General features: G+C 37.5%; 1 protein-coding gene across 6 annotated transcripts in view; it reads left to right on the forward strand.

Annotated features, from left to right (window-relative positions):
- The window catches only part of PTPRQ (protein tyrosine phosphatase, receptor type Q), a 123,717-nt gene that overhangs the window by 100,801 nt on the left and 5,950 nt on the right, over window positions 1-16,966 (forward strand). For 4 of the 6 annotated variants that reach the window (XM_040667503.2, XM_040667520.2, XM_040667526.2 and 1 more), the window contains 7 exons: window positions 2,172-2,198; window positions 2,872-2,953; window positions 9,500-9,590; window positions 10,972-11,048; window positions 13,994-14,128; window positions 14,234-14,359; window positions 16,565-16,713. In XM_040667503.2, coding sequence (XP_040523437.1) covers window positions 2,172-2,198; window positions 2,872-2,953; window positions 9,500-9,590; window positions 10,972-11,048; window positions 13,994-14,128; window positions 14,234-14,359; window positions 16,565-16,713 — 687 coding nt within the window. The remainder of the gene's footprint in view (window positions 1-2,171; window positions 2,199-2,871; window positions 2,954-9,499; window positions 9,591-10,971; window positions 11,049-13,993; window positions 14,129-14,233; window positions 14,360-16,564; window positions 16,714-16,966) is intronic. The other 2 variants (XM_040667510.2, XM_040667522.2) reach the window with 1 other exon arrangement.

Below are 16,966 nucleotides of genomic sequence, written 5' to 3' on the forward strand. Positions count from 1 at the left end.
GACAAGTAACTTCCCTGTTTGAGGTGCTCGCCTGGGAGAGAACTTCTCTGGCACCCCATTTTTACAGTGGTTTCTGCAGCAGGGGTAAAGCCATAGATATCCCTGTTTCTTAAAATCTTTCCATGAGGAGTTTTACCTTGTGGTGCATACTTCCAATGTGTGAGACAGCTTGTCAAGCAGATGGGCACAGATTTAGAAGAAATATTTCTTAATTGCAGACACTGTAATGCAAATAAATACTTTTATAGAAAAGAATTGTGTATAAAATTCTTCCCTGGTCTCCCGTTTCCTGTATTTCTTGCATTCAGTGAGTGTCTGTCTTCAAAGTAGCACTTCTGCACACACATTACTTTCTCCAGACCAGCATGTTTCTTCTTTCTTTGAGTGGAGACAGGCATGGCTCCTGCCTTAGCTTTTCCTTCAACAAATTTCCCTTTAGTAATCAGCTATCACTCATAAGCTTCCTGAGCTTTGTATCCCAGGAGAACAAGGTTTATGACTGTGTGTCCTGGTACAATGGAAGAAATGACCATGTGTTCTCTTTCCCGAGGCCTTTAGCATTCAGGAAGGGTTAAGCTCAATATTGCTTTCAATTAACTTGCTAAAAATTAGTTCGTCTGTTGTTCCTAGGAAGTGTCAGTGGTGCTTATGAGTTAAGCCTTTTGCCCACTTGCTCATTTCTGTTGTTTTCCATTTGGACAAAGTTTTAATTCCCTGTGGATTTCAGATGATTGACCCAGAAAGAAAGCTGAGTCTGTGTGACAATATGGTCTTCAGTTACCACTGCCAACACAAATAAATGGCTTCTTTCTAGCTCTATCATAAGTAATCTGAGTGGGATTCAGATTTTTGATAGACTTCAAAAAAATCCCACACGTGAAACAATACACTGTTTTAAAAGAAAATCAGATTTAAGGCAATAAAGCATTCTTTATCTCAGAGAATGTTTTTCTTCCCGGGTTTCAAAGTCAGACAAATGGGAATCTGGAATTATCCAGATGAAATAGTTTGATTCCAAATTGTTCTCAGCAAGATCTAGTGATATCAGAATTTTTATGCTTTATAGTAAATAAATAAATAAATAACTAAAAAGGGAACTGTGGAGAATGAGATTACAGGTAGATGAGTATTTTTCATTGATAAAATACTGTAAGATTATTACTGTATATTTCATTCTCAAGAGACTTGTAAAAAATGTTGGTTTTGAATTCTGAGGATGCTGAAGCTGAGCACTACCATCTCCTTTAAATCTGTACTTGGGATACAAACTTCATTCTTTCTGAAGATTCTTAACCAAAAAAGCCAACATCTTTGCTACAGTCTTCTTTTCTGAGCTGCCAAGCCACTGCAATATGCACTTGCTGCCAATGGAAGTGTGAGAATTCAGTTATCCTTACAACCAGGTTCTTCACTTAAATATACAAAGGCAAGTGATAAAGTGCAGGTGCCTTACTTCTTTAAAATTGTTTAGTGCTTCTTAAAGTTAATATATAACTATACCTATAAAACTATCATCTGTCAGTAATATTAAAAAATGAAAAGACAGTACCATACGTAGCCCTGGTTAATTCATTTTCTGTGCTTTTTCAATGCTTTACTTCTCTGTTTTGAGTGAGAGTAAAGGAGGGAAGTATTGAGTATGATTGTGTTAATGGTGCTACTTGTCTCTGTGTTCTTTGCTGTTGGGTCTAGGTACCTTCAGCACTGAAGCACTACATTCAGGTTGCTTATGTGCAGCATTGATGTAATTTTTATTATCTAATGACCAAACTACAGTGCAGGAAGCCACTATTTGCTATCAGTTTGAGAGAAGGAATCAGATGGCTCTTACCCTTATACTCTGAAATGGTCCTCAGAAGAATGGCATTGAGCACATGGTGTAAAATTAAGTCTGTCAATGTATATGAAGTAGTATCCTGGAGGTATGAGTTTCCCAGGCCCATATGAGCCCAGACTATTGTAAAATGATCTGAAAAAAATGATGGAAACTGTAACTTCAGTATTTGCCAGTACTTGAGATAAAAACTAAGCACCCAAGACATCTGACATGATTGAATCCACAAGAGAAAGAAATAAATGGGGTTTTTTACTTGAATAGTTCATAACCTACAAAGATGCACAATATTGGTTAACTCACACCTTGCTACATTTAACAAAAATCTCTGTTGCAGGTTACTTAGTTATAGAAAATCTATCAAGTAAGTAGATTAAAGTTTTTTATTTAGTAGTCATTCATGAGTCTCAATGTGTGGTTCCTTCTTCTGTGTTTATTAGGAAAAAAAAAACTCCAAGCTGCGTATAAATCATAAAAGCATGACTAATTGCATGGTAACTGGAGAAATGCTTTCTCTCTCTCTGGGGTGAAGCCTGCATGTCTGTGTTTTAGCTTGAGAAGTAATACAGGGATATTTAAACTCCTCAGGGTTTAAAAACCATGTCATTATGAGAATGAGGTCACTGCAATATTTTATATGTCTAAAACCTTGCAATGTATAAAATGTTTTCGGTGCGACAAAGAAGCATTATGTACTTTAGAATGCAGTGGTTACTTTACAAACTTCCATTAATGTCAAAACCTTGCCTTGGAATGCTATTACCTATAAAAAACAATCCTACCCAGCAGTACTGTTACCATTTGCAACTGAAAGATTTGGTGAGGGGAAACAATAGAAGGGAAAAAAAATGCTGCTATTTGCAGCAACTAAAAACAGACCAAATAAGCGAGCTGTAAGCCGTTTATCATTTTCTTCATATAAATATCAGTTGCTGCTGAACTGGAATAACTTATTTTAAAGCTGCAGTAAAATAAGAATTAAAAGAATGATAAAGAAACCACCTGTAGGTCTCTAATTCCTCTGTCATTACTTTCAGGCCAATAAGCAAGAAATCCTTCCTACAACACGTTGAAGAGCTTTGTACAAACAACAACCTAAAGTTTCAGGAAGAATTTTCGGTATGTTGCTAGCAGTTGTCACAACATCGCAAGACCTTCAGTTGTTTCATGTGTCACATTTCATGTCCATTTTAAGCAGGCAAGGCCGTGAAGTACCCTGGCCTTGATAATCAATACCCAATTACCAGGTTGATTGTTTAAAAAGTAATATTACCTGGTTTGGATTCTGCAGTCTACACTGCATCTTGATCAGAATTACTCACCGAAGTGTAAGCAATGAATGATCTTTAGATTTCAGTCTTTGCAAGAAGTAGTTATGTTTTTGCATATGTGGTGATGCAAATATAGCTTAATTGAGAATGGTTTATGTAGGAGGTTTCTACATACATATAGGTATCGTAACTGTTATAATGATGTTCATTTTCCTGAATGACGATGACCCCAAAAACACAGCTGGCATTTATTTTATAAAATATTCATGGCACAGTTATACCTCCATGGAATTCAAAAATGTTTTTCTTTCATTGGTTTCAGAGCAGACAGTTAAAATTTCGTGCACAGTAGTTTTGCTTTTCCTTCCTTTACAACTAGTAGGTCATATGTGTCATACTTTTGAGAATAGCCTCCATGTAAACAGTCTTCATCTTTTTGTCTCAGTATACAAACTCAGCAAACTTGTGTTTCCTTCTGAAAAGAGACTAACTAGCTTTCAAAATATACATCACATATATATGGTGTATATATACTTTCAGATGTAAATCTCCAGAGTTTTCACCATTTTCATGAAGTAACATTTTTATGGCTATCAAATTTTTTTTCTCAACAATATCTTCTCTCCTTGTTATTTCAGAATCTTTATCATCATCATTTGTAACACATACAGTCATTTGCACTCACAAAAATAATTTGTCAATCTCCAGTAACTTTATTGTTTTGGATTTATAGATTTGCCATGCATTTCTTACCATTTGGATTAACAAAAAGCCAATCAACAATTGGCTTTTCTTCTGCCAGATTATAATATTTCAGTCTCTGAGGGAAAACCAACAGAAGTGTGAAAAGATTAATGGTATTTCCTACAGCTTTTTTTGTTATGCTCCTTAGGTAAAATTGGTCTGGATTTAATAATAAAAAGCACCATAAAATTCTCTGAGCAATAAAGTAAGGAGAACTTTTTCTTCCAAGGGTGGAACTGTTATTTCACTTGAACAAGAGTGATTATAGTTACATTATGCATGACTGAACAGATGAAAAGTTTTACTAGCAATAATATTTTCACATATTAATCACTGGAAAGCTTCCAATATTACATTTTTAGGTGTGACCCACATTGGGGTAAGCCTTACAGTATTGCTGTGCCTTAAAACTTAAACTAGACAAGTGTTTTATCAAATAGAAATGTAGGCAATCCATTTGAAATGTCATCAAATACAAGTAGCTGAATCTTTATATAACTAAACCATATAGCCAACTTATTATCAATAGTTTCGTTTGACATTTGGACTTCCATTTTATTTCTCTCTGAACTTCAACTTCCATGTTTCAGAGTGTAGTGATGCCTTCCCAGATGGCTGGTTCAAGGGTAAGCAGAACTGCAGCGTCTGGTTGTGATTATATCTAAAGTATCCACAACAACCATCTTTTAACAATAGGATTGACAATGCACTTGAAATGGCATCAGAAACGGCAATGCAAAGAAGCAAACAGACAATGCACACAGCAAGCAAACAGACTCCGTGGCCTGCTTTGTTTTCCATCAGAAGGCAAGGCTTTAGTTTGGCATAAATGACTCAAGGCTCCTACAATGTGTGTAGGAGAGCTGAGCTCAGGCTCTAAACCCATGCACCATTATATTTAAAGCACATAGCCTGGTGCTGTGCTTGCTTGGGTTCTCTGGCTATCTGTCTACTAGTAAATTAAAGCATATGAGGAACTGGATGTGATCATATTATAATTTACTCTAATAAACCGTTAGTATATTCTCTACATTAAATCTGGTCTGTTTCAGAAAGCAGTCCTCCTGGACTATTCCAAGGTATGTTTTCGTAGGTAAAGTAGTCTAGAGATCATTTCCAATAGGTAGTTGATAGACAACAAACCTATTTTAGAGTTTTGCTAGTGTAAAGTATCTCTCTTCCTTTCACTTAGTCTTGGAATCCTGGGACAAATTCTTGGGCTCGTCTAATTTACTGGACCTAGATGCTGTGCTTAGAGATCTCTTGGGTTCAATCTTGGACCACATATGAACATGGCCTATGTGTAATGTGATGATTAGGAATCCAGACCTGAGAATAGATCTAGTTCCATGTCTTATCATAAAAGGCAAGTTTAAAGAAATCATACAGAGCCACAGTAACTGGTGGCACCACCTGGCTAATATTCAAACTTCCAGCTTTCCAGAGGATTTTTGTATCTCTCAATATCTTCGGAAAATCATATTTTTCTAGTAACTGTCAAATTACTGAAACAGAAATACTTCTAAAACTGTTTTATGATAAAGTCTCTTCACAAATGAAAAGGTGAAATACCATTGAATGTCACTGCAGAAGTACCACGAAAGTACTACAGTAAACAAAGGTCATATAAATTATTTAAAAGCTTTATGAGTCCACAGAGAAATATCATTTCTGTGACAAACTGGTATTGTACTAGGGAATCCTAGTAGTCTTTCCCCAGTTCTGAAAAGAAGCACAGACTGATATCCATACTGATGCAAAAATCGATATAAGGCTTTTAAGCATTTATTCAGATGTGGAAGCATCATTACAAAAGTAATATACTCTGATTTTGTTTTTCTTTTTTGCTACAGAGTGCAGTACAGCAGTATGAATTCTGTACTAGTTACCTAGCAAGCTAAAACTCAGAGGAGTGAGGCAGATGAGGCAAGTAATAGTTCACATGACGTGCACTCAATACACATCTCATAGCCCTTACAATACCTGCAAAATACCACTGACATATAATCTATTTTCCTCTTTAATGCAAAATTCAAGGACAAAAATTCTATGAGAGCCTTTCAGCTTTCTGAATGAGGAATTTTGACAGCTTCATTCTTGGGAGTGTTTTACTGTTCTTACAAAATCTTGATAGAAATTCACAGAAGTCACTCTGCTTTGAGAATAGGGATCTTTGTCTAGGTGTAGTCTTAGGATTGGGGATTTAGTTCTTTAAGGGATTATTGAGACTAAAGGTAGAAGCAACTCAAAGATAGAGGAAATTTGCTTTGAATATGGCAGAGGTTGATTGATCTTAAGAGGTTGACAAGATTTTAAAGCAAAGAGTGCTTTAAAGCAATGAGAAATATATTTTTCTATAGTATATTAAAGACCTTCATTTAATTTTGTATTTGTTTCAAGTCTATTAACCATGTTGTTTAGTTACTTCAAATAAGGATATAAATTTATGTAAGCCATGCTTTACGAGATTTTAAGTCCACAACTTTCCTTTATGGGCAAATGGGCAAAATCATAGACTTTTTTTTTCATTGGCAAGCTCAGAAAGTGGTGAGTGCCTGAATGGATGGAGAGGTGGACTGAGAACTGCCTGAATGATAGGTCTCTGAGGGTTGTGACCAGTGCCACAGAGTCTAGTTGGAGGCATGTAAATAGCAATATTACTCAGGGGTCAGTACTGTTTAAGTTATTCATCAATGACTTGATGGGGAGTGGCTGATAGCCCAGAGCACTATGCTGCCATTCAGAAGGGTCTCAACAGGCTGGAGAGATAAGCAGAGAGGAACTTCTTGAAATTCAACAAAGGCTCATGCAGGGTCCTGCACCTGGGGAGGAATAACTGCAGGCACTGTGCAGGTTAGGGGCTGATCTCCTGGAAGGCAACTCTGTGGAGAAGGACGTGGTGGACAGCTGGTTGGCCATGAGTCAGCAGTGTGCCCTTGTGGCCAAGAAGGGATCCTGGGTTGCATTAGGAGTAACATTGCTAGCAAGTTGAAAGAGATGATTGTTCCTTTCTACTCAGCCCTGGTGAGGGCAAATGTGGAGTACTCTGTGCAATTTTTGGCTCCTTGGTAGAAAAGAAACATGGATGTCCTGAAGCGAGTGCAGTGAAAAACTACTAAAATGATGAAGGGACTGAATCTTCTCTCATATGAGGAACTGCTGAGGGAGCTGTTCAAGTTCAAGATGAGAAGGCTCAGGGAGATCTGATCATGTAAGTACCTGAGGAGAGAGGGTGTCAAGAGGACATGGCCAGGCTCTTCTCAGTGCTGCCTATTGCCGAGACAGGAGGCAACAGGCACAAACTGAAACACAGGAAGTCCCATCTGGACATGAGGAAAGACTTCTTTATTAAACACTGGAACAGGTGGCCCAGAGTCTCCTTCCCTGGAGATACTAAAAAGCTATCTAAACACAGTCCTGTGTAACGTGCTCTAGGGAACATTGTCAGAGCAGGGAGGTTGGACTAGATGATCTCCAGAAGTTCCTTCCAATCTCAACCATTCTGTGAAATCATAGAGTGACATCGAAGGATGTTTGGGATCTAGTCCCTTGTAAATTTTCGAAGGGAAATGAGCATCTAGTTGCTCTCTGAAATTCTTCCTCTAATTCTTTCCCCATGGAAATATGTCAGGAAGAGAAGTCAGGTCTCTTGTCTGAAAGTACTTTGCTTTCATCACAGAACTTACCCTCTGTGTTTAGAAGCACTTGCAGTTATATCATTGAGGATATAACTATGGAAGTGAAATAGTCCTCATGCTTCAGGGCATAGGCTTTTTTTTCAACTAGTGAAAGAAACAAGTTTCTCATGGGATAATATTGCTCATAATACAGTTCAAAGGTTTTGTTTGAGCTCACTTTTGTGTCAGGCATTATTCATTGTAAGAAATAAGTTAGCAAATTTTATTAATCATTGATTTGGTTCATTCTGTCTACTTTTAAATTATTCAATTTTGATAATGCTTATATTAACTTCTTAATATTTGAAGACGTTGAATAATACTGTTGAAATATTTGAATTAACAGTGAAAGAAAAAATCACAGAATTAAAAAAATCTGCTTTTTCCATTTTTCATTCTTTCATTCTTTATTTATTTGCCAAGAGCTGCCCATTAAATTTTGTTTATAAAATACAAACTGTCTCGAGTACTTGGTGAAAGAGCACTTCAAGATAATCAACATGGAATCTTGTTATTTGTCCCATTAGAGAGCAACTGTTAATATAAAAAGAGGAAGACGGATTACTTAGCACATGAGCAATATTTTGTATAGTACACGTTCAAACAGTAGATAAATCTCATTTGTATCTTAGCACAGGCATTGAAATAGATTTGTATACAACATCTGTCAAGCAAAAGGAAAATTTCTTAATGTAGTTAATTTAGAAATATATATTAAATAGTATAGATTTCTAGCACCTTTCTAGGTGCTCCCTATTCTCTTATCACTGTGAGATCATCACGTAATATATGAGGCTCCAAAAGTAATGTCTTCTATTTTATTGTGTTGGTCTACAGTGTCAGAGGTGGATGTTGGTGGTATGGCAGTTGAGGTTGAACCTTCCCACCAATATTCCATTACATTTTGTTGCTATGTGACAGACAGCAGCAAAGGGGCAGTCTGACATGGAAGTCCATATGAAGCAAAGGGGTGTCGTTAAATTACTCCATATAAAAAAAATGATGCCCACTGACATTCATTGACACTTGCTGAAGGTTTTTGGAGACCAAGCAGTGGATGTGAGCACTGTGAGGCAGTGGGTGGTGCCTTTCAGCACTGATGACAGCAGCAGTGAGGCTTTTTTTACAGGCACGGCATGCAGGCTCTTGTTCATTGCTGTGGAAGACGCAGAGCTAATGGTGGTTACTGTGTTCAGAAATAGTGTTTTCTAGCTGATAATTTGCCATATCAAATAGTCTTGTGTTCTTTTTAGTTTCAATAGAAATAAACAGGAGGCATTACTTTGGGAGCGATCTACATATTTTCTATATTAACAAGTCATGAAATTGTCCCTCCTGTCTTTTATTCAGTTTTGGAAATTGGACCTATCTGTGTACAGAAACACTCCCATCAAATAAGTTCCCCAATGTGAATGATTTATTCATTTCTGCCCTTCACTAACATAACTAATGACCACTTATGAAACTGTGGTACAACCAAATATGACTCTTCTCACCCTTTTCACAATCAGGCCTGTGAATAATAACTAATTGCCAGTTGTCTCAACTTAATTAAATCCTCATCGGTTCTCATGTTGTGGCAAAAGCTCTCCCAAGCTGCAGGAGTCAGGAAGATACATCATTAAAAATAAGACTGTCAGTAAGGCATGGTTACCATGTATGTGAGGTCATGGAGAGACAAAAGAAGCACAAAAGGTGATAAGCTGACTTTATCCGGACTTGCTAAGGTGTTTGCTCACGTAAGCTTTAATTGTTCAACTTGACAGCATTTCTTGCAGTGCTTCATCTATTGTGGCTCACATAGTTAGTGTTGACAGTGAAGTGGGATGCTCAGAATTGCAACGTTACAGAACTAAAGAATTCTCCCTCTTACTGGAGTGGTTATTTCAGGAGAAATAACTATTAATCCTTATTAATTCCTTATATTCAGGCATAAGTCAAAGGTGCATTAACAAACATTTTTTCCTTTATAGGAACTTCCTAAGTTTCTTGAAGACCTTGCTTCAACTGATGCTGATCTGCCTTGGAACAGGTCTAAGAACCGTTTCCCAAACATTAAGCCATGTATGTGTGTTTAATAAACAACTCCTCCCTTTTGTTCTCTGCCTTTGTTAGTGCAGCAGATATTTTGAACGCAACTGTGTTTTTGTTTGATCATACACTCATATCTGCATTATGAAATAATTTTGTCAAGTTGGTCTTTCCATTGTTTTGTTTTTAAAGACAGGTTTATTTGCAAGTACCTTTCAGCTTGCTCTCGCAAGCTTTAATATGCAGGTGCAAGAAACTGTAGCCTCAGTAGTTTCTTAGCTTTGTAATTCAACCCATGTACCAAACTCTTTAACATTCTTCCTGTTATTTTCCCTTTAGTGAGAAGTTATTTTTTTAAACATATAAAATCCACATGTTTGTGCATTCAGCCACCACAGGAGCCTGGGTTTGCTTTCTTGTGGATATGTGTAAATGTGCTGCAAAGGTTTGGTAGAAGATCAGAGTGACTGTAGGATAACTTATAAGCCAAGGCTAGATTTTATCACAAGAGACAGGAGTCTGTCTCTCTGTACTCAACACTGCTTCATTTTTCAGTTAATAAGACAAGAAATGTCATTATTATTTTAAGCATTAGCTGTGATGTGAGATGAGGAGCATGGCATTCCTTGGTTAATAATGCTACATTCTGTGCTATTAACTTTTCACAACAGCTGTTACTCCTATCCACTGCCTTATTCAAGATGAGTTCTAAATTCCAGTCAGTAAAGATTGATATTCATGACACAGTAAAATATGAACTGATGAGTTTCAAAAGTTTTTAACTTTTTATTCTATTTTTTTTTTAATAAAGTGTGGGCCAAACTACAAAATTTGGAATGTTTCAGCAGTAACTTATTCACTCAGGACATCTTTCCTGTTTCTCATCATTTCTGAATGCACACTGCGGGCCCAAATCAGAAACTCTCAATCACTTGTTATTTAGTCTTTGAAACAAACTTCTCTGTAATTGGTGAGCTTGCCTTATGTAAAAGAGGTTTTGAAATTGCCAGGGTCTGGCTTAAATCTTTCACGTGATGGAAAGACTGGCAGTTCCTGATTCTTCTGTCTGACTTTTATGGAGGATGCCTGTGCCAGAACAGCATGGCTTAAAGAACATGGGCTACTTTTAGGTAGAGGATCCTTCCATATGCACATCACATTTTAGGTTTTGGAGTGTTCACCATTTTGATAAATATATTTATGTATATATTAAAACTTGTATGGAACCAGGATGACTATAAAATAATGGAAATTGTTTAAATTGCATTTGTAATGAGAGTTCTACTGTGACAAGTATTGTTATGTTAGTAATAATGTTGTTGTCTAATTCATTTGTAATCCATGGACATTTGTTACCTAAATCACTGTTTTCTTAGTTAAACTTTTAGTTAACTAGACTTTATTTCCATCACAGATAATAACAACAGAGTAAAGCTGATGCCTGATGCTGGTATTCCTGGATCTGACTACATTAATGCCAGCTATGTATCTGTAAGTAGAAAGTCTCTCACATTTTCACTATTTTTATTTTCTTGTACAAGAGTCAAAAATAACTTGCAAAAAGAACAGTGTTCTTTCATTCACTACAGCTGCTGTTTCGAGTACAAGTGACTCCTGTCACACTGAACCTGACTAGTTAAAATATATTTCTCATCATCAACTTTCTCCCTATGCTTCACATTTTCTAGTTGTGTTCTCAGTAAATTCTTTATCTGTACTTTTCTGTCTCCAGTCTTGACTAACTCTTCAAGCTCAAAGTATAACTCATGATTGTGCATTTATTTTGTTGTAGCATTGGATGGTGGTTTCAAGTGAGGTCAAGGCTTGATTTGCACTAAGTGCTATTCAAACATGTAGCAAGACATGCAGACAGTAGCCTGAACAGATGACACAACAGCAAGTAGAAATAGTTATTTCCAGGTGGCTAAGAGATGTTCACAGGGAACCAGGTAGAGAGCTGCAAATGGATGTCTTATCTCAACAGCATCCTCCTTTCTTGTTAGCAAAAGTATGGAATTTCCTCATTCTGACAAGTAGCAGAAAGAAAGAGCCATGACACCTTGTTACTTGGGTGCTTGGCTGTGGAACACACTACTGCTGAGGAGACCAGACAGAGCTGCCCTAGTCTTCACCTTTCTTCTCATAAACGTGCCATGGAATAGGCAATGCAAACAGCAACTTCCAAAAAAACTGTAGCAGATGCCAGCTGCAGAAAGTACACCCTGCTGAGAGTTTGTCTTTACTGCATATAAGCATCTCAGTTTAGATCAGTGTTCAGCGAATAGACCCCTTTCTCAGGGCTAAAGCTGCACCCTTTGTATGCTCTCACTTTATGTATTTGTGGATTTGTAAATATATAAATACACATAGCTGTAAATACACAACATGCGTATTTATTTACCTACCTCTTTATCCAGGTGTAGATGTATAAAGAGAGGGAATGAGGGACTGTGTATATACTTTTAACAAATGGGAAATTTGATGCTATTTTATTTTTTACTTTTAAATGAGAAATAATCAGTAACTGAACTATGGATTTTGCATACCTGAACTGCAGCTCCCCAGCTCACTCTTAAACTAGGGAGGATTAACATAGTTTCCCACTGCCACCTGTTCTGTATATTACAGATGGAATAAGTAAGAGGCAGCTGTGAATTATAGGGCTATAATTCCAATGAGGAGCTTCGAAGGTGCTATAAACCACTGTGTCAGTTTTTTTGAGTAATAAACTGGACTCTGTGATAACACAGACTGCTGGCTCTACAGCCATAAGCTTATTATTACAATTGCTACTTCTGTTGTAAATATTCTGTAGTAGATTTCTTCAGGGTATGTTTGGATTGGGAAAACAGATCCATGAGAACCATGCTTGGCTCAGCATTTATGCAGATTTTTCAACTTCCTTTCCCCAAATTTGTCCTCAATTTATCAATGAACTAAACAGCAGAAGCCAACTCCGAAAACAAAAAAGTTTCTTGAAGACCTTTAGGTGAGATCACTTTTTTTGAGTAAGCTCCAACTCTAACTTAGAGCAGATCATGGCTGGATGTCCAGGCCCAAAGGATTGTTGTAAATTAACAATTTGTTAAATCCAAATTGCAGCCAATCACAACTGATACTCCCCGGGATTCGGTATTGGGAACAATTTTGTTTAATACCAATTTTTGTTTATTACCAATGACATTGATGAGGAATTGAGTGCACCCTCACCATATTTGCAGGTGACACCATGTTGGTTGGAAATTTTGATCTGTTTGAGGGTCGGAAGGCTCTGCAGGGGAATTGGGATAGACATGTCCAACCACATGACATTCAACAGATTTCAGTGCTAGGTGCTACACTTGGGTCTTAACAACCCCATGCAGAAGTACAGGCTTGAGAAAGAGTGGCTGGAAAGTTGCTCAGTGGAAAAGGACCTATGGGTGCTGGTCAACATCCAGCTGAACATGAGGCAGTAGTGTGCCCAGGTGGCCAGGAAGGCCAGTGGCATCCTGGCATGCATCAGAAATAGCGTAGCCAGCAGGACTAGGGAAGAGATTGTCCCTCTCTGCTTGGCATTGGTAGGAATGCAGCTAGAGTACTGTGTTCAGTTTTGGGCCCCTCACTATAAGAAGAACATGGAGTTGCACAGGTGGGTGCAGAGAAAAGCAAAGAAGTTGGTGAAAGGACCAGAAAACATGACATCTGAGGAGCAGATGAGAGAACTAAGGTTGTTTAGTCTGGAGTAGAGAAGGCTGAGGGGAGACCTAATTTCTCTCTACAACTACCTGAAAGGAAGGTGCAGCAAAGGTGGATGTCAATTCTCAGGTGACTAATGACAGGACAAGAGGAAATGGTCTCAACATGGCACTTAGTTTTAGCCTGTAGTATTATGCGGATGGTTTAGCTTAATGATAAGTATATATAAAATAAAAGTATTTTCCAATCTAAATTATTTTAGGATTCTATTCTATGATTCTTGAGGATCACAGGAAGGACAAGGTCATCAATGTTGCTTGTAGCTTGCAGTAGCCCTCACACTGCTTCTCAGCTGTTTCTTTCGCTCTGCTTCTCCTTAGCACTATTTTAATTATACTTTGCTGGCCTTCTGATAAATTTCTTTGTGAGTGGATTTGCAGTAAGACTAATATGGCAACTTAGATATTTATGAATGAGAACTCCTGACCTGATGTCCCTTCAGTTTCTCTGCTAAAAGAATTTCTAGTAGGATTGCATTTCCCAAACTTTAATAGAACATTGGTTCATAACCGATGTATACAGTGGAAAAAATGCTTTGCATCCTTAGGTTTCCATGGCCATCTGCCAGACCTACACCAATTAGTTTAGTACATCTGACAAGGTTCTAGCCTTAGGCTTCATAGCTACTGGCACAAGTCATATGCAAACTCTTTTTTCCCTTGCCACTCATTATGTATTAAATATTTTCTTTTTCTTAGGGCTACTTATGTCCAAATGAATTTATTGCAACTCAGGGACCGTTACCAGGAACAGTGGGTGATTTCTGGAGAATGGTGTGGGAGACTAGAGCAAAAACTCTAGTGATGCTTACACAGTGTTTTGAAAAAGGACGGGTAAGTTACCAGTGTACATCATTTTATATAATAGGAAAACTCTGTACGTAGTTTCTGTAAAATTTACAGCATTATGATTGTTAATTAGTAATCACTTCCCTGCAGATAAGATGCCATCAGTACTGGCCAGAAGATAATAAACCAGTGACTGTGTTTGGGGATATAGTAATTACTAAATTGGTGGAAGATATTCAAATAGACTGGACCATCAGAGATCTAAAAATTGAAAGGGTAAGTCACACCTGGAAGCTGATTGAATAAAATGCACCCAACACCTCAACATCAGAGGTACTCCAACCCGACACCCAGCTACCCTTCAGTATTCTTTCCATCTTTTAATGTGTATACACTACACTGGCTGGTTTTCCTGAGCATTTTGTTTTCACTCCTGTTTTTTTTTTTTTTTTTTTTTTTCTTTTTTTAATTCTGAGCATTTTCTCCAGGTTCTATCACAAAGAACTCAGATATGTGGACAGCATGCTATGAAGGGCCTATCAAGGTTACTGAACCTCTGGTCTTGTGGGAGGTGCAATTTCTATTTGGACACCTCAGTTGTCTCTTCTAGAAAGGAGTAATCCTAACCATTCTGTTATCAGACAAATCCCCTTGAATGTGTCCCTCTCAGATTAAAGGGCAGTATGCTTGGCTGTAGTGCAGCTGTTTTGCATTGTACCACCAGCCATATTGGCCTCCACCCCCAGGAAATTCACCCAATATAAATGAGAATCATCAGTATTACTCCCACTCTTTGTGCTGGGAATGGAGGTGGCGGAGCACAGCTTACATGTTCATCTTTGTCATGATCCACAACTACAGTTTCTGCACTTTGGAAAAACCAGCACCCGGCAGTAAGTCAGACCAGCACGTGGACTTGGAAAGGAATCTGAACATAATGACCCAAGATGAAGTCAGCCTTCTTTTGCAGAACGCTGACGTGTTGTATGTAGTGCAGTCACATCCTAGGACACAAATTCCGCTATCCAAGTACAAAGATGCATTACCATCCTGTGGCTTGTGCATATTACAAAAGAAACGCAGCAGTAAGGGGATTGTTTCAGTTGTCAGCCCCATAAAGTTACGCACAAAGTTCAAGACAACTGACTGCTTTAAAATGACTGGAGAGAGGATTGGCTTTGTTTTTGTTTGCTTTTCCCCAGCTAAAAAAAGACACAGGGTAAGCAAAATCAAAAAGGGACTATTTTGAGTAAAAATGTATGCCAGTTACATATTAGTGAGGGTGAGTTGGATAGTAAACAAGATAATTTAAGCTGAAACTAAGAACTCTGCTTACAATAGCTGAAATTCATGAGAGCATATGAGATGCACCCCCATGAGAGCATACCATTTAATGTGCTGTATTTCTGTCTTTAAGATTGCGCTTCACCTTCCATCTAAATGGATGGATTCTTAATGATTTTCCAGTGCAGGTAAAAGCCACATATACACCAAAACATCCATATTTATTGCCATATTACATTCAAAAACATTTCTATTTTTTTTATTGATTTTTTTTTTTTTTTATAATACAGCAAATTAGTTTCTATGTGTAATTATTCAGAGTTTTTCAATGCTTTTTGCAATATGAAAAGATCAAATTTTTGGTTGAAAACAAACCAAAAATGAGATAGTTCATAACAAAAGAGTTGATTAAGCTGGGACTCATTTCTGCAAGATACTGTGAATGCTAATAATTGAAAGAATTTCATAAACTCTGGAGAAAACAATGGATGAAAATTCTGCTGGGTACTATCAAATTTTTAGGTACTGTCTGTGACTGAGGTGGTTCATGACTTGCAGACTACTAGGAAAGGATATACTGTGGAATTGTACTTGCACTGTTGTCTTGTATTATTTCCACTAAGATTTTCCTTGATTCCTGTTGGAAACGCGATAGTGGGTTAGACAGAGTTTGGCCTGATCCAGTGCTTTTATTGTTATGTCCTTCATGGTTAATTTAGATACCAGATCATAACCAGCTGTTTTTGTTGAGTTACTATTGCTGTTGCTCTGATTCAGAGGGCACCAAATACTTAGAAAATACATTTGTGCTTACCAGTGTATTTGTTTGCCTTAACTATGATAGATCAGTATTAGAATAGTTGCTTTCCCCTACATAAATTTTGGCAGCCCAGTTCAGGAAAGTTCCAGACAAGCTCTAGAAATATCAAAATGTAAGCAACAAATGATACCTATACAATGACTGAAGTCAAATAGAGAGTGACTGCAGAAATCTTCAATACTTCTTGAAAGATGAATTTGAATTCATCTTTCTCAAAAAACTTGCCATAAGATCTGTGCACAAGAAATTACCCCTAGATACAAGAACTGTATTTGAGTTAATATGGTATTCTGACTTTATTGCTAATTGAAGTTGCTGAGAAGTTTACATGTATCATATTTCTTCTGCAAAAAACCTGCCTTATTTTTATTTTACAGCATGGAGACTGCATGATGGTCAGGCAGTGTAACTTCACTTCATGGCCAGAACACGGAGTCCCTGAAACTACTGCACCAATTATCCACTTTGTGAAACTTATCCGTGCAAGTCGAGCACACGATAATACGCCGATGGTGGTTCACTGCAGGTAAGCGTATTCATCAAATCATTACTTAGTATCTTGTCATTCTGAGTGTATATTAAAGCTCAGGGAAACTGAGGAAAATCTGAGTTACCTGAGCGTGGTTCTACTATGGGTAGTAGTGAAGTCTTCTCCAGTAGGGCTCCTTATGCCTTAATCAGAAGTAAAATACCCAAGTAGGCCTGTTCTTCCATTCTCTGAAATCCCATCGAGATGACATCAGTGGAAGAGTGATTTCAAAATTACCATAAGGTACTGC

Source organism: Gallus gallus, chromosome 1 (assembly GCF_016699485.2).
Source record: "Gallus gallus isolate bGalGal1 chromosome 1, bGalGal1.mat.broiler.GRCg7b, whole genome shotgun sequence".
Lineage (NCBI taxonomy): Eukaryota > Metazoa > Chordata > Aves > Galliformes > Phasianidae > Gallus > Gallus gallus.